At 42.0% G+C, this 18,343-nt stretch overlaps 1 protein-coding gene across 6 annotated transcripts in view; it reads right to left on the bottom strand.

The window, feature by feature from the left end:
* The window catches only part of TMEM229B (transmembrane protein 229B), a 68,086-nt gene extending 55,390 nt beyond the window's left edge, over positions 1-12,696 (bottom strand). Inside the window, exons 1-2 of one of the 6 annotated variants that reach the window (XM_089521730.1) lie at positions 12,549-12,696; positions 3,656-3,739 (exon numbers count right to left, since the gene is read on the bottom strand). Coding sequence is in view for 1 of the 6 variants with exons in the window: in XM_089521720.1 (XP_089377846.1) it covers positions 3,656-3,658 (3 nt within the window). In the remaining 5 variants the exon portion in view is untranslated. Of the gene's footprint in view, positions 1-3,655; positions 3,742-12,548 lie in introns of those variants that run through there. The other 5 variants (XM_089521717.1, XM_089521726.1, XM_089521713.1 and 2 more) reach the window with 5 other exon arrangements.
* Positions 12,697-18,343: the final 5,647 nt, after the last annotated feature.

The following is an 18,343-nucleotide window of genomic DNA, read 5'->3' as shown; positions in this document are numbered from 1 at the left end:
TTACAGTTTGCAGACAGATTTGATGACACATTGTTACTAACACAGAAGAATTTCACATCATTCTGGACAGTCTGGTTGGGATTTATTATTATTATTATTATTATTATTATTAACCTTTATTTATGAAGCGCTGTAAATTTACACAGTGCTGTACATGCAATCTTTTTAGCTAGACAGTTCCCTGCCCTCGGGCTTACAATCTAAAAAGACATGACACAGAAGGAGAAGGGAGTGGTGGAGGGAGAGGGTAAGAGGTCCAGCAGTTCCTCTCTATCTCCGAGGCCTGGACCAAGGCAGATGGACTGGAGGGAGGGCTTGGCTTCAAAATGGAAGGTTAATCTTCATCCAGGGAAAATATATACTCTCAAGTAGGATAATACAAATACAATACATAGCAATACAGGAAATGGTTTGATAAACAGGCACTAAAAGAACATCAGATGGTAAGCAACAATTATGCAATGCCTGGGAAGGCTTCTCTGAACAGGATGGTTTTCAACTCCGTTTTGAAGCTGGTTAAAGAAGTGATGGCTCTTGCTTGTGGGGGAAGAAGGTTCCAGGAGTGAGGGGCAGCAAGTGAAAAGGGGCGAATCCAGGATGGGGCAGAGGAAATCCTGGGCTGGGACAGCAGACCTTGACTACCAGAACAGAGGGCCCTGGTGGAAAGGTGAGGAGAAAGAAGGCCTGATAAGTAAAGAGGGGCCAGTCCATGGAGGGCTTTAAATGTTGACAGCAGGAGCTTGTACTGAATACGGAATGGGAGGGGGAGCCAGTGAAGGGATGCCAACACAGGAGAGATGTGGTCAGAGCGGTGGGTGGAAGTGATAATGTGTGCAGCTGAACGCTGAACAGAGATTAAAGGACGGAGGTGAGAACGAGGAAGCCCAGCCAGGAGGACGTTACAGTAATCCAGTCGTGAGATCACTAGGGCATGGACCAGGATCTTGGCAGTAGAGGCGGAGAGATAAGGTCGGATTTTGGCAATATTGTACAAAAAGAATCTACAAGCCTTGGCTGTGGTCTGGATCTGAGGGATACACGACAGAGAAGAGTCAAAGATGAAACCAAGACTGCGGGCTTGCTGGACTGGTTGAATAGAAATGTTGTCCACAGAGACAGAAAAAGAGTGTTGAAGGGTGGGCTTAGGGGGAAAGACAAGAAGCTCTGTCTTGGACATGTTGAGCTTCAAACGCCGATGGCGCATCCACTGCGAGGCAGCTGTGAGGCAGGACGAGACTTGCTGTTGAAGCATTGGAGAAAGGTCAGGGTACATACCAGTATAAGCCACTGTAAGCCAATGGTTATACTGAGTGGGGAATTTTGGGAGCTGTAGTTCAAAAAGTAATTTTCTAAGCAGACTTTTGTTAATTTTGTTGCTGATTCTTCTATTTTATATGGGTTTCCCCTCCATTTTTGGCTTTTAAAAAATTATTTGGTTTAATTCTTTTAGTTCTTATGAAAAAGCTATTATTTTCCATTTGTGGCAGCTAGCCAAAAATTACAGAAAACCTCTGGGAAAAGAATGTATTTTCGCCAAATATTTATTCTTTATTTATTATAGAGGAAATAAACTTCCTGTACTTTTTTAAACAAAGCCGGTGCAAAAAACAATATTTATTAATAAAATAGCTCAAGCTTTTATTGTGCAATCAAGCCTAGAATCCTACTCTGCTCTAATTCAAACTAAGGTGGGAGTGCAGGAAGGATAAAGCCAGATTAAGTTGTTGAGGCCCTGAATGAGTTCCAAAACTAAAGACCTTTTTTGTACACACATGTGGACAATTGTAGGAGGAATAGCACAGAAATGAAATAAGTGAATGTATAAACATTAAATGCAATACTAAATACAATAGATAGCACAAGAATCTTCAAGTGGGTGCTGCAATTCAGATAAGACTAACAGCCTGACCCCTTCCAATGTTTTTATTCAGTTACTCACATGACATATACTTTTTAATCATAAATTTTAAACATGAATTTTATATTTAATAATTGTTCTATGTATTATAAATATTGCGTAGAGATGTAGCTTAATATGTGTATTTTATGTAATAATTGTGTTTTGACTATGTTGTAACCCACCTCCAGCCATGCAGAGAGGCAGGTAAGAAATAAGATGATGATGATGATGATGATGATGATGATGATGATGATGATGATGATGATGATATAAAACACTGGGAGAGTGGGGAAGAAGTGGAAGCGATCTGAACCTTCTCCCATCAGCATGGAACAACTGTACTATCTGATCCATTGATACTTTGTCCCCGAGAAGGGGGACTGATCAAAAGGCATTCTCTTTCTCTTCCTCTCCAAGGCTGGGTCTACACAGAGCAGAATACTCTGGGAGAGCAAAATATTCTAGCCCAGGAGCTGCCCCGACATCTCAATGTTACCTGTGATGCCAAGCAGCTGTTCAGTGTGCTGCCCAGTGCAGCGGTGGCACATTACTCTCTCTGAGGTCAGAATGAGTCGCTCAGTGTCAATCACAGGGATGGACACCTCATTCTGACCTCAGAGTGGGTGATGTGCCATGGCCATGGCAGAGAGAGCACTACAGCGGGACATGTTGTAAACAGCCACCCGGCATCACAATGGAGGAGGGCCCAAGAAGTTCCAGGAAGATCTGGAGAAAAAAGTGAATTTTTAAAAAGTGTTTTAAGCGAGGGGGTTTATGGTGGGTTCATTGTCTAGACAGTTTGCACCAGAAGTGGGGATTGGGCCCTGCATAGTCACTGTGGGAACATGGCCCATGCAGACAGGGCCCAAGATACTGTTTTGTTTACTTTCAGAGACAACATCAAGAGTAGGCACTACTAAGCACTTGCTGAGACCCACAACTTCCAGAGGAGGTTCACTGTCAATCCCTGGAGCCTCCCAGTCCTGCTCTTCCTCCTTCCCATTGCTCCCTATTCTCCTGCCCTCCCTGAACAAGCAAATAGTAACTAGTAGAGTGAGGAGACCAAGTAGTCCCTTGCACTCTCTTTCTGAGCACACGTGTAAGAGTGACTCCAGACAGAGAGGGCATGGAAATGGGATACAGGGACACAAGTAGGAGGAAGCCTGATAGAGGTATCTCTCTCAGGGAACCCTCAAAATCTGGAAACAGATAACAGTACTTGATACTTCTTTAAGAGAGCAAGTAGTGGTGTAGCAGGCAGAACCATAGATCTGAACCACTGGGATCAATGTCTCCTTGGCTTCCATGCTCTCCAGGTGATCATGAACTAAGCACTGTTCAATGCAGAGTTTAAACATGATGAGAAAAGTATGGTTTAATTTTCTTAGCTGGTTTTTTTTACCATCAGCTAAGATTAATGTCAATGTGACATCTATGCAAGCACCTACCAAGTGAAGGGTAACAGTAGTACAGTTGAAATAAATTAATGGACAGCTCTGCTCAGTCTTCCTATACACTACTTCTGGCAATAGTGTAAGAAGGTAAGATGTCCTATATTTTATTTAATTCATCCTCTGTTCTGTTATAAAATGTTTTTGTAAGCAGCCACTCACCACAGTTAATGGTAGGAAAAACCTGAATATAGCTAGCAATTTAACTTTTCTGTACAACAACCATGAAACGTCCAACTACACTGTGTGTCACAGAAATGTCTACATTTGTTACCCGTTTGCAGACAGACTATCAGACAATTACCATATTCTTGAAAGTGAGTAGAATTTCTCTGCTCTGGAAACCTTGTCCTTTGAGGAGTGGCTTGGGGAGCTGGGTATGTTCAACCTGGGGAAGAGAAAGCGATGACATGATAGCCATGTTTAAATATTTGAAAGGATGTCATACTGAGGATGGAGCAGGCTTGTTTTCTGCTGCTCTAGAGACTTGGGCACAGAGCAAGTGATTCAAACTAAAGGTAAAGAGATTCCACCTAAACATTAGGAAGAACATACTGCCTTAGAGTGTGGTGGGGTCTCCTTCTTTGGAGGTTTTTAAATAGAGGCTGGATGGCCATCTATCTGGAATGCTTTGTGCATTCCTGCACAGCAAGGGGTTGGACCAGATGGTCCTTGTGGTCTCTTCCAACTTTATGATTCTATCATTTTGTAAGTGAAAAATGAAGGCTTCCTTCCTACCATAATGAGTAGGATTAAAGGCTTTTGTTCTGAATGCCCCATATTACAGGTGGATATGCTATATGATCACATAGCTTTCCTCCTTAAAAAAAGTTTGCTTGTTTATTGTAGGTATTTATATGCAGTGCTTTAACAAAACTCCTGGAGTTGCTTACAATTTTTGTAAGTTTCAACTACTTTATAGTTTCATTTCTTGTCAATGTACCAACAAAACAAAAACAAAACCCCAATACCCCTTGCATATTTTTTTTCTAAATAACATTTACCAAGCTGTATGTAAAACCTGAATTATATGTTTGGTGAGTCAAATCCTCTCTGTAGAGTTGTTGTTCTTATGAAGTTGCCTTAAAATCCACAGAATTAACTTTCAAAAGGATTTGGAATATATTATTCCTCACTGCCCATTCTAGAATGCATCTTCAGAATTTGATCCAACATTTTAATTCTAATAGAACTTGAATTAAATTGTTCCCCAGGCAAAATTAAGGGTGACCTTGAGTATATATTTCATTTTGAAATGGGTAAAGTTAAGAATTGTTAATTTTTGAGTAAACTGTATTCCAACCTCTAAGACTCATACAATTTGCTATACCCTCTGTTGTATGTATAGATTGTGAACTTGACCACTTTCCTGGCATTCTTTTTATTTTTCATTAAATAAAACATTCAGTCCTGTAAATATTCATTTTGAATAGCTCTTGTATTACGGAGGCAAAATGATCACAGGCAGCACATACAAAGTGATCTCAAATAGATGCTGAGCCTGTCGTTGGTGGTAGTGGATTCCCTAGTCTTTAAAAATTAGAGTGGGATATATAGGGGATTATACGCAATTGTATATCATCATCATCATCATCATCATATTGCCTTTTTCCCAGATTGAAGCTCGAAGCAGCTTACAACAATTTTTATAATATAGTTAAAAATCCACAAAATACAAAAGTTTTTTAAAAATTAAACTATCAAAAAAAAATCAGGTTAAGACATAGATTAAAACACACATACTAACATACTGTACTATTATTAATACATTTTAAAAGTGTTTTAACAGAGCTCTCCTTTAAAGATCTCTTTTAAAATGGAGACAGGAAAGGAGAGAATGTGACCTTGTACTTTTTCATTCTGAAGCAAGAAAACTTCTCAGTACTGAAGTACTACAGATCTCCAGGGTATTCTAACAGAATATGCAGTAGAGAAGTGCTTTATTATGGGTGTATGATCATGAGAACAGAACGATTCTTACCAGGCTTGTATTCAAAGGCAAGAGAAAAACAAGCCTGGGAGCTTGAGGGGGGGTAGTCATACAAATTTCATAATGGAAGAAAAATTCAGTCTCCTAAGAGCATATTTTATAAAGCAAGTTTCTAGACCTTTTAGTTCAAACAGGTTTGAAAATATGTGGTCTATGTCTATTGAAATTGCAGAAACTGAAGTAAGGATCTGAAAAGAATTCCCAGAGGTTAAGAAGCATTGCTTCAAAGATTAGGGGAAAGTGCAAGACATAGTTCCACCTCTTCCTATGGCCAGCAAGAGCAGAATAAATTATGCAAAATAAATATTATTGCAATCTCAAAAAGTTAGAAGAAACAACAAGGTTCATCTAGTATGAATCATGGTTGTGCAGGATTACACAACCAAAGCACTCCTGAGATATGACCATCCAACCTCTGTTTAAAGACCTCCAAAGAATGAGAGTCCACCACCCTTCATGGTAGTCTCCTCCGTTCTTGAACAGTTTTTACCATCAGGAAGTATTTCCTAATGTTTATGTGGAATCTTTTTTCTTGGAAATTGAATTATTGGTTTATATCCTAATGTCTGGAGCAGCAGAGCTCGCTTCATTTACTTATACAGTATATATCAACTAGCCAAGAAAACTCCACAACAGGTTTGCCTTAGGGTTTCCATAAGTTGGAAACTACTGGAAAGCACACAACAACAACAGAGTTTAGTTCAGATTTTCTTAGCACCATCTCCTTAGTTCAGAGTTTCGTAGCATAGACCATACCATTCCAACTATACACTCTAATTAACTGAGGAATTCTTATTAAGTTGATTTGGGACAAGAATTCAGTCATCCCACAACTGTTCACATTAGCAAATTCACCTCCATTCAGTCATGCTGTTATCCTGAAGCGAATTCTTGGGCTGCCCCCCCCCAGCCCCCAATTACTGTTGACGTGTTTCTTCAAGTCATCTCCAACTTATGGAGACCTAAGGTGAACCAATCACAAGGGTTTCTTGCCAAGATTTGTTGGGGGGTGCCTCTGTGTCCTCTGAGGCTGAGAGAGTGTGACTTGCCGAAGGTCACCCCACAGCCAAGTGGTTCATACCTGGTCTCCAGAACATAGTCCAATGCTCAAGCCATTACACCACAGTGGTTGCCCCAGTGAATTTAAAACATTGGCAGTTTCAGTCAGCATGGTTCAGCTGGTTTCAGAGCAATACTTCTTGATCACAGACTACTGTACACAACTGTCAACAGTTGGTATATACTTAAATATGGATATTTTTAAAGCCATTGTAGTTTTTATCCTTGCAAATAATTAAACAGGGAACAAGCAACCAGTGTACCATTCCCCAATCCCATTTGGCTTGAGTCCCCAAAGGCTGCATCCCACACTGGAGAAATAATCCAATTTGACACTGCTTTAACTGCCATGATTCCATGCTAAGGAATTCTGGGAATTGTTATTTGTTGTGGCACCAGAGAATTTGAAAAGATGAATAGTATGGTCTTATTCATCAAAGCAAATGAATTCACTTCATATGGAAAACTTCTCTGGCTTTTGGTGGGATGTGAAAACAATGATGCTAGTAGAATAAGTAACACAATTCCTAGCAGATGGTTGGTTTTCTCTCTCTCTCTCTCTCTCTCTCACACACACACACACACACACACACACACACACATATTTGTTGATGACTTCCAGGTATGAAAGGTGCATTACAAATACACAAATCCCCACTGACAGAAATTTCACATCTCTTTGCTTAGGGGGGAAAATCCTTGACTACTTATTCCATAAAAGGATAAATAATTGTGGCTGTTTTCTCCCAAATGCAGGAGAAACTGAAAATTCCCCCATAATATTCTCTATATTTTTTAAAGTCCCAAGATATTATGGAAGAATTTTTCTGCAGAGAAAAGCACATGGTTTTTATGCAACCTCTTTATTTTCTGTGTAGAAAAGAATTTGTTGTTGTGTGCCTTCAAGTCGCTTCCGACTTATGGCTACCTTATGGCAAACCTGTCATGGGGTTTTCTTGGCAAGATTTGTTCAAAAGAGGATTTGCCATTGCCTTTACCTGTGGCTGAGAGTGTGTGACTTGTCCAAGATCACCCAGTGGATTTCCATGGCTCAGCTGGGAATCGAACCCCTGGTCTCCAGAATCATAGTCCAACACTCAAAGCGACCACACCATATTGGCTCTCTCTTGTACAAAAGAGTACAAAACCCATATTCTTCACAGAGAACAGGTTGTTTTGCACACAGAGACACACAAAATCCCATGGGTTTTCTCTGCCGAATAATTCCTCTGTTAACACCACAGGACACTGAACACCAGGAGAAAATTGTGCAAAAATGTTGCCTGTCTATTCTTTTTTCACAATAGGAGTTCCAAACCTGTTTTTCAACCTGGGAACAAACAATTACAGGTATTCTTTCCATCCCTATCCTCACAACATTTCAAAACACAATGTTTTTCAATGCAGTTCACTGACATATTTAGCAACTGGCAGTCATCAAGTGCAGAACGAGCCAGTGTCGAGAAATCAAACAAGGTGAATGTAAATATGATCCAGATGTATCGTCTCAGGCTGCATCTGCACTGCAGAAATAACCCAGTTTGACACCATTTTAACTGTCATGGCTCAATGATATGGAATTCTGGGAAATGTAGTTTGTGCCGCAACAAACTACCCTTTCCAGAATTCCAAAGCATTGAGCCATGGCAGTTAAAGTGATGTCATAGCAGGTTATTTCTGCAGTGTGGATGCAGCCTTAAACATCTCAAAGAGTCTCATTCTCCCATCCATTGTGTAATACCATCAATTGATATTGTTTTACACTCCCATGTGCGCAGTCAGTCTGGGTCAGGGCTTGGAAAAATTTCATCCTAACGCCTCCAAAAATCATGGGCAGGATCCTAAGTGATGTAATCCAAATGTCCCTTTTCCAAGCTCTGCTCTGGATGTATGGGAAGCACATTTCACTACCTACATATGTTATTACCCAGCTATCCAGGTAGGCCCTAGAATGGATCTGCTATTGAATTTACCGGTATAACTCACCATATCAGAGAAATATGACAAATTTCAGAGAAGTATGTTACAGTGAGGTGTGGTCCTTAGGGTTGATATCACCCAGTGCAGTAACTTACAATGTCACCCCCCCTCAATTGACCTCCTCCCATACCACACCATACAGAATCCTGAGTAATGTTTTTTGTACTAATGTTACTCATTAATCATAATTCTTGTATCACTTAATGTAATGGTAATAGTTGTGATATAAACTAGCAAAATTAAAATTTTATCTTTATATTACAGTACCATACATGCAGCCTAAATGTATTTGCATGTACATGCTGTATATACTCATATAACTGATTTAATAACTTTTTAAGGGGGGGAGGGAAGTAGATTTTGATATATATTGTATTGTATTGTATTGTATTATTGTTAGCCACCCCGATTGACCTCAAAGGGGTGGGATATAAATAAATTATTATTATTATTATTATTATTATTATTATTATTATTAGTCTAGAATTTTTCATCAAAAATTGACTCCAAAAACCCAGGTTGATTTATCCATGGGTCAATATACATGCTGCAAGTACTGTACCCTAACTCTTATTTAAAAAAAAAAGAACTGAGTAGCGTAACAAAAGGCAAGAGCTTAGTTCACCCTGGAAGAAACTAAAAGAAGCACCACCCTCCTCTATTTTCTCCACTGCAGTGGCATTTCTGTCTTTTTTTGAATGTTTGGAAGGGAAAATAGCAGTGTGCTTTGGTATCATTTTCCTTTCCTTCATCCTTTGTTACATGCCCCTAAGTTTTACTCCTGACTTATACACAGGTTGTATAGAAATCCATAACTTTGGTCCCAAAACCTGCTCTCAACTTATACATGAAGTCAACTTATAATCAAGAATACACATTAATTTCATGTGGCTAAAGTGAAAAATCACTCTTAGTGATGCCACTGCTATCTTAAATCAGTGAAAACAAACAGCATGAAAACTGCTCTGGCACTTAAGTGATCTGAGGAGTAGGAATGTGAACTTGGCCCTCGACATTTGCAGCTTTGACTTTTGCAGATGTGATTATTTGTGGTTTTGATTAATACAGTGCACCCACGTCATACGTGGGCGCGTCTTACGTGGCTTCCAGCATATGCTGAAAGCCGCACTGGAAGTTGCAGCACTGTGCGCTGGAAAAGGCAATGGCGCATTCACCGCCACACACCATGCACCACCATGGACGCAAGCCCCATTCACTTGAATGAGGCTTGAGCATCCACATTTTTTCCCTTACGCGGGGGGGGGGGGGGGGTCCAGAACGAATCCCTCGTGTAAAGGAAGGGATGACTGTATGTTGTCTCTAGGGATCTCTAAAACCTCCAGCACAATTCTGCTAGACGTTGACCATAGAGGGTGCCTGAGAACATAGAAGTTCCTAGAGAAAACACTTCTCTAGACATTTGTAGGTCCTCCAGCATGATTCTATGGCAGAGGTCGACCATAGGCTTGCACTGGAGGATCTGAAGATTCCTATAGAGGTTTTCTGTCAGGTAAAAGGAATAGTGTTTCTTTATTTGTGGTTTTTCCACACTCAGAGGGGTCTTTCACTCCTAACCCCAGTGAATGTGGAGGGACCACTGTAAACACGTGACTGAAAAAGTTTGCTCAAGGCTTGCAAGAAGTAATGAGCAAAGAGTTGAACCGGTCTAAGAGTCACCTCCTCTCTTTTCTTTTCTGTGGTTTCCTGTCTTAAGAATCTCACAATGGCCTACCTCACAGGGCCACAGGGAAGATACTAGCACTATGAAAGCTTTGCAAGTGGGTCACAAACGTGTGGTGCTGTCAAATGACAAAAAGTGATAGTTAACAAGATGAGATGCGGACTAAAGACAACAGCACACCTTGACAGCTGGTGAGCAGAGCATGAAGAAGGCCACATAACTAGAGAGCTTCCTGGTGGCATCTCCAAAACTTAACAACAATTGTCATGTCATTACAAACAACTAATGTATATACTCGTGTATAAGTCTAGAAATTTTAGTCAAAAAATTGACCCAAAAAACCTAAGTGGACTTATCCATGAGTCAATGTAAGTACTGTACTTTAACTCTTATTTGAAAAAGGAATCATCCGCTGGTGAAAGGCAAGAGTGCAATCTGTCCTGGAAGTACTGACCCCTCTCTATTCACTCATATATCTATACAGCTTTTAGTATGAGCACAAACATGCCTGCTGGACTTTTGTAAGTTCTTTGGCATTGTTTTCCTTTGCTTCATCCTTTAGATCCTTCGTTACATACCCCTAGGTTTTACCCTTGACTTATCCACAGGTCATGTCAAAATCCATAATTTTGGCCCCCAAACCTCCCCTCGCCTTATACATGAAGTTGACATATAGTCGAGTATATACAGTGTTTATTTATAGGATTTATATCCCACTTTTCTCCCAAAATGTATGCAAGGTGGAGGTTACTACTACTACTGAGACCCAGCGTGGTGCAGTGGTTTGAGTGGTGGACTATGACTGTGGGTAGCAAGGTTTGAATCCCACTGGTCACACACTCTCAGCCTCAGAGGGGATGCCAATGGCAACCCTCCTCTGAAGAAACATACCAAGAAAACCCTATGTTAGGCTTGCCATAAGTTGGAAATGACTTGAAGGCACACAACAACAACAACAACAACAAGGGAGACCAGAGGTCCTCTTTTTCCAGGGCACGTCCTCCATTTCGGCCTCCCATCTGAAATGGAGGACAGGCCCTGGAAAAGAGGATGCCTAGTCACCCAGTATTTCTATCATGAGCGTTTTGAGCTCTTCTTTGGTCATGCCCTCCATTTTTCTTAAATGCCCTATATTTTACCTGTGTCTCGTCCTCCTTTGCAGTTCATCATCTGCTCACCTGGTATAAATATAAAACCATGATTCTTAGGAGTTTATCACATGAAGGAGATCAGGAGTTTATCCTGTGACTATCCTGAGGAAACTGTGTAATTACATGTAATAATTTCACATGACATCACACAAAACCCACCATTAAAGTGGTCACAAAGAAGCATTAATGGACATCTTTTTACTTTCAGGTTTTCAGCGACAATGCATTTCCGATATCGCTTTATTTGCGCAATTGGGTGTGATAATCATTTGCGCAATTACTTGCCATTTTTCTTCATTTGCAGGATGCTTTAAATGCACTTTAATCTCTCTTTAATGTCAAAATCAGCCCCAGTGTGATAAACTCCAAAGTGATGCTCAAAATGGAGGACACTTTGGAAATGCCTCCTGAACAGAAGGCTGGAATGGGGGAAGCATCCTGTCAGAGGAGGACAGAGTCTTGTCACCTGAGCTCAAAACACCCATATGAACAGAAACTGATGCGTCTTCGACCTGCTGTTGGAAATCCCTCCTGGACAGAAGGCTGAAAAGGAGGGCAGGCCCTGGAAAAGGAGGACCAAATCTGGTCACCCTGAGCCAAAGACACCCTTACAGATATAAATCCATGCGCCTTAGTGATGCTGAAAATGGAAGACCTTTCGGGAAATCCCTCCTGGAGAGGAAGATGAACTGCAAGGCAAGTCTGGGAAAAGGAGGACCAAGTCTGTCTGCCAGCGCCTCCAGCTTTGCTGCGCTTGCCTCCTGGCTCTCTTTCTTTCTTTCCTTCCTTCTCTCTCTCTCTCTCTCTTTCTTTCCTTCCTTCTCTCTCTCTCTCTCTCTCTCTCTCTCTCTCTCTTTCTTTCCTTCCTTCCTTCCTCCCCCTCTCTCTATTCTTCTTCCTTCCTTCCTTCCTTCCTTCCTTCCCTCCTCTCTCTCGCCTTCCTTCCATCCTTCCCCTCTCTCTCCTTCTTTGCTTTTTCCTTCCTTCCTTCCTTCCTCTCTCCCTCCTTTCTTCCTTCTTCTCTCTCTCCTCCCTCCCTCCTCCCTTTCTCTCCCTCTCTTTCCTTCCTTCCGTCCTCTATCTCCTTCCTTCATCTCTCCTCCCTCCCTTTCTCTCTCTCCTTCCTTCCTTCCTTCCTTCCTGTCTCTCCTACCTTCCTTCCTCTCTCTCTCTTTCCTTCCTTCCTTCCCAGCCCTCCTCCTCTTCCTCGGTGGCGGGGAAGCCCTCCTCCCTGCCCTCCCTGCTTCCTTCTGGGGTCTCCATCCTCCTCCTCTGCTGGGCTGCCAGGGCCGGAGGGCGAGGGAGGCAGGGAGGGAGGCCCCCCTTGGCTGCCTACCTTGGGCTGCTGCTGCTGCTGGGGGTGGCGCAGGTGGGGCTGGGCTGCGATGCCGGCGAGGGCTCAGGGGTCTCTCGGGGGCCGCCGGGGGCGAGGCGGCCAGGGGGCTCCGGAGCCTGGCCGGGGGCAGCCGGGGAGAGCCATCCTGCCTGGGCTGCGGCTGCCAACTGCTCATGCTCCCGCCCGGACGCCTCCTCCTCCTCCTCCTCCTCCAGACTCGCTAACCCTTTCCTCCCTGAGCCTCAGGAGGCGGATGCTGATGATGATGATGCTGGGAGGAGGAGGAGGAGGAGGCTGCAGGGGGACCGGGGCTTTGGCAGCCAGCCTGGCCCAGTTGTGCTCTGGAGTCCTGGGTTCGAATCCCAGCTCAGCCATGGGTCACACTCTCTCAGCCTCAGAGGGCTGGCAGTGGCAAACCTTGCGGAGAAAACCCAGCATGGCTTCTGTTCCCCTCCAGTGGGAAATGGCTTCATGAAGGCACACAACAACAACAACAACAACGAGACATTTAGCCTTCTCTGTCAGAGAGCTCTGGTGCAATCCCAGGAGCCATGCCAGTTAAAGGGGTTTCAAAGGACACGAATCCTTCATGGATTAATTCTGGTCATAATAATAATAATAATAATAATAATAATAATAATAATAATAATGTATTTATATGCCGCCTCTCCCACAGGATTGAAGCAGCTTACAATATCAAATAAAATACAGCATAAGATACGACATATATTAAAATACATTCTATTACTTCCCTCTCCCCCAACTATACTATAATAAAATATCATAAACCATTCAAACAATTAAAATAATCAACCATCAAGCCAGTCAGAATAGAACTTTTAAAATGTATTTATTCGTTGTCACTTTTGGAGAGTTTTAATTCTTCACTGGGCTTAGGATCCAGTGAGTCCCAGTTTTTTGGTTTTGTTTTTTTTTTTGGGGGGGGGAGGACACAAACAACATATTGCAATAATAAAAACAAAACTCCATCAGTGATACCTTTCTTGGCCAACCGAAATGTACAATATACTTGTCACAAGCTTCCAAAGCTGCATGGGTTTCTTCATCAGGCAAGATGTTCCAAACCAAACAGGAGGGGGAAAAGGTATCAGTGATGGGTTTTTGGTTGCATTTGTTAAATGGCCAATGAATGTTTTCTGTAATAATAAAAGTCAGCAGTGTGGCAGCAGCTACTTACGAGGTTTCTGTTTATTGCAACAAGAAACAGCCATGAGGCCAAAGCCATCCTTGCTAAGGTTCTTGTCCTGGTCCTTCGGTTTCCCCAGACTTGATCCTCCTTTTCCAGGACATGTCTTACATTTCAGCCTTTGGTCCAGGAAGAGTTCCTAAATGTCCTCCTCCATTTTGAGTATCGCTAAGAAGTATGGATTTACATTTCTAGCAGTGTTTTTAGCTTTTATTTAGCTATCTCCATTATTCTCGAATGTCCTACATTTTGTGGTGCCTTGTCCTCCATTGCAGTTAGGACCTCAGGTCACCTTGCCTTTGCCTAAATGTTGACTCACTAGTCAAGCATGGATTTAGTACAGGGTGGCCAGACTTGGTCCTCCTTTTCCAGGATACATCCCCCATTTCAGCCTTCTGTCCAGGAGGAATTCCAAAAGGTCCTCCATTCTGAGCACAAAGGACTAAGAGGCATGGATTTATATTTCTAGGGAGTTTAACACACAGGGAAAATTGGGGGTTTAAACAGCAGTTATCACATAATCATGATTAACATTTTCACACACATCACAATTAAAGAGCCATTATCCTGAGAATAAACAGGCAATGAACAGCAACAGATCATTCACGGAGAGATCCCATGAATGATTTGTTGCTGTTTATTGCCTGTTTATTTCCTATTTATTCCTGGGATAATGGCTCTTAAATCGCAATGTGTGTGAAAATGTTAATCGGATTGTGCAATTTTCGCAGGATAAATCACTGTTTAAACCCCTGATTTTCCTCATGTGAGAAAGTCCTTGGAGTGCTTTGACCCTTTATTTGATCATCTCCTCCATTTTTCCTCCATTCTGAGGTGCCTTGTCCTCCTCTTTCTCAGACATACATTCATACACACACAGTTGCACCTGGATCTCGAATAATGGGGCAGTCCCTCCAGGGCAGGGTGACCAGACATCCTCCTTTTCCAGGACATGCCCTGCATTTCAGCCTTCTGCCTTGCAGCTCTTGTTGCTGTTAACTGCCTTCAACTTGACTTTGACTGATGGTGACCCCATGAATGAGACACCTCCAAGACTCCCTGTCCTCATCCAATCTGCTCAGCTCCTGTAGGCTCAGGGCCACGGCTTCCTTGACTGAATATACCCATCTAGTATGTGGTCTTCCTCTTTTCCTGCTGCCGTCTACATTTCCCAGCATTATTGTCTTTTCTAATTATTCATTTTTTCTCATGAAGTGGCCAAAGTATGACAGCCTCAATTTAGTCATCTTGCCTTCTAGAAAGAGCTCAGGCTTGATCTGTTCAAGTATCCATTTGTTTGTCCTTTTGGCCGTCCACGATATCCTCAGTAATCTTCTCCGGTGCCATGTCTCAAATGAATTCATCTTCTTCATATCTACTTTCTCCACTGTCCAGGTCTTGCATCCATACATGGTGATGGAGTAAACAATGGCTTTAGTGTTCAGCTTGATATCTTTGCACCTGAGGATATCATCGTGCAGCTCTCCTATCTACATTGCCTGGCACCTCTTTGCCTACTAGGAGTAAGTGCAGAGATAAGAAATGAGGACCAAGATCAAAGCATTCAGCTTCCATGGTTGAGTGATTGAACTTGTGGAGGCCTGGATGCTAAAAGAAAATAAAAAATAAGTTGTTGTTTTTTAAAATCAGCTTTTCATTAAAAAAAAATAGGAGTACAGTAGAGGTGCTGTTTTTTCTTGTTATTGGTTGCCTGCTTGGTTTTGCCCTCTGAAAGTCTCAAAAACACCAAGAGCTCAACCTCCAGGGAAAATATGTGCTCTTGGCCGCATCTGCGCTGCAGAATTAATGCAGTTTGACACTGCTTTAACTGCCATGGCTCAATGCTATGGAATTCTGGGATTTGTAATTTTATGAGATTTTGAGCCTTCTGTGTCAGAGAGCTCTGGTACCACAACAAACTATAAATCTCATGTTGCCATAGGACAGAGCCATGATAGTTAAAGCGGTGTCAAATTGCACTGATTCTGTAACTTATAAAGTTTCTATTTATTGTCGCAAGACACAGCCATGGGGCCTAATCCATCTTGCCTGACATTTTACTTCTGCCCACTGAGTTTCCCCAGATGGCCATATGTCCTTTTCTGTAACACGATGGTTAGATGGGCTCCCAGCTTTTCTATAGCTTCCTTCCTTTTGCTTATGATTCCACTTTACATGCCATTGAAACTTCCAAACTTTGCACCTGTCGCTCTCAGCCTGACCTACCTCACAAGCTTGTCTTAACAAAAGACAGCAAGTGTGACTAAACCACGGTTCTCTGGTAGAGAAGGCTAAATAGCTCACAAAATGACAATTCCCAGAATTCCATAGCATTGAGCCATAGCAGTTAAAGTGGTGTCAAACTGGATTATTTCTGCAGTGCGGATGCAATCATAGTTAGTGAGGGACACAACCAATTCAGAAAGTTTCTTAAAGGTGTGATATTAAAGACACATTTGGAAACAATTCAAAAAAGAAAGAAAAGTGGAAGCCATCTAAAGAAACCAGGTTAGCTGTATGAACCATGTTTAAGACATGCTTAGATTTAAAAGGAGCAAGTAAAAAATGGAAAAGGGGGAAATCCCCAAGGGGTAGTACAAATAAGTAGCCATTTGTGTTTATAAGGGGAAGGTCAGAAGGGCCTCAAAACAAAGGTGAAATAGAACCTTAACACAATCTTAACCTGGAGGGTGTTTGGCTGTGCTGTAAGTAAGAAGACATTGGGAATGGGGAAGGGGGCAAAGGATGAACAATGAAATGGTAGGGCAGCTGTGCAGAGAAGGTGGAAAACTAATAGCGAGTGACTGAGAGAAGTCAAAAATTGCAGTGTAGAAGCTGCAGTCCAATGATGTGGTATGGGAACACCTTGCTACTTCATGTGAATTTAAGGGCCGGAACAGATAGGCCAAAATAAAGCTGTTTCGGGTCACTTTGGAAGTATGCTGTTTAAATGCTGCATGCGTCCCAAGAGGCCGGAAGCCATGCCAAAGCCATGCTCCAGTCTTAAGGACTAGAGTACAGCTTTGACACAGCTTCTGGCCTCTGAAGATGTGTGTGTCATTTAAACAGCATACCTCCAAAGTGAACCAAAGCAGCTTTATTTTGGCCTGTCTGTTCGGGCTCTACGTCCCCAGGGACAAATGAATTGCATCTAAAGGTACTTACTTGCAGATGTAAATGCAAGCTTCTGCTTGCAGCCTTTGAGAATTCATGGACAAAGGTGATGTCCCTGCAGATTGTAAGTGGGCAAATGTCCCAAGAGCCAATGTGCTCTCATAGTTTGAGCATTGGACTAGGACTCTGGAGAATAGGGTTCAAATCCCTGTTCAGCCAAGAAAATCCATTGGGTAACCTTGGGCAGGTCACATTCAGCCTCAGAGGAAGGCAAAGGCAAATCCCTTCTGAAGAAAGCTTGCCAAGAAAACCTCATGATAGATTCACCGTAGGGTCACCATTACTTAGTACCCACAACACCAAAATGCTGTCCCCCATCTTCGCAATGGGGAAAGGAGGACCTAAGAAACTACCAACCAGTCAGTTGATAGCCGCCCTGAGAGCCATTAGGGCTGAAGGGCGGGATATAAATACCTAAATAAATAAATATATTACTACCAAGCAGTGGTTTGGTGAGCACTTAGAAAAGATTATTTAGAATCACTATAGGTTTCTCAAAAACAAGTGATGCCAGGCATTTTATATCTTTTATTTTGACAGGATTAGAAGCTTAGTAGATCATGATGAGGATGTGGTATATCTTAATTTTAATAAGGTTTTCAACAGAGCCTCTATCATTAAAGGAGACAAGCAGGTAACAAGTAAAATAGCTAGACATTACTATTGTAGCTGATTGATGGACTTTGGATTTATAGCTGATTGATGAACTCAACCGAAGAGAATACTCATCAATGCTTCCTTGTCACCTTGGAAAGAAGTGAGATGCTGGAGGGTTCTTTTTTTTTTTGGGCTTGATGTTGTTCAGCAACTCAATAAAATTACTTGGAAGAAGCACTAGAGGGGATGTTCATCAGATTTGCAGATGACACCAAACTGGAAGGAGGTAAAAGACAGACTCAGGATTCAACATGACCTCAGTGGGTTGCAGAACTGATCCAAAACTAGCAAAATGTATGAACCATGAATGTAAAGCAGAAAAAAATCAGATGTACAAATGTAGGAAGGGTGACACCTATTTGATAGTTGTGTGGTTAAACATATATTTTTCAAAAATCTAATTATTTTCTAGGTTACATCTATAGAAATAGTAACCAGATCAGAGAAAAAACAGTGCCAGTTCCTGATGGTAAGAGCTGTTTGTCAGTGGCACAGACGACCTGAGAAGGCAGTAGAGAGTCCTTCATTGAAGGTTTTAAAATAAAGTTTGGATGGCCATCTGTCCAAGATCTTTAGTTGTTATTTCCTTCACTGGTGGGAGATTAGACTAAATGACATGCTGAGTATCTTCTGACTCTCCAGTTTGGTGATAAAATGGTGAGGAGGAGAGCCATTCTTTGAGTACATTGGAGGAAAAGTGAGACTACCTTTTACCCTGGATCAGGAACTGAATCTTGCATGTGAAGTTCATATTTGC

This window comes from Sceloporus occidentalis, unplaced genomic scaffold (genome assembly GCF_023333645.1).
Source record: "Sceloporus occidentalis isolate IW3139 unplaced genomic scaffold, rSceOcc1.0.p SCAF_4, whole genome shotgun sequence".
In the NCBI taxonomy this organism is placed as follows: Eukaryota; Metazoa; Chordata; class Lepidosauria; order Squamata; family Phrynosomatidae; genus Sceloporus; species Sceloporus occidentalis.
This window is presented reverse-complemented; position numbering and strand designations above follow the sequence as displayed.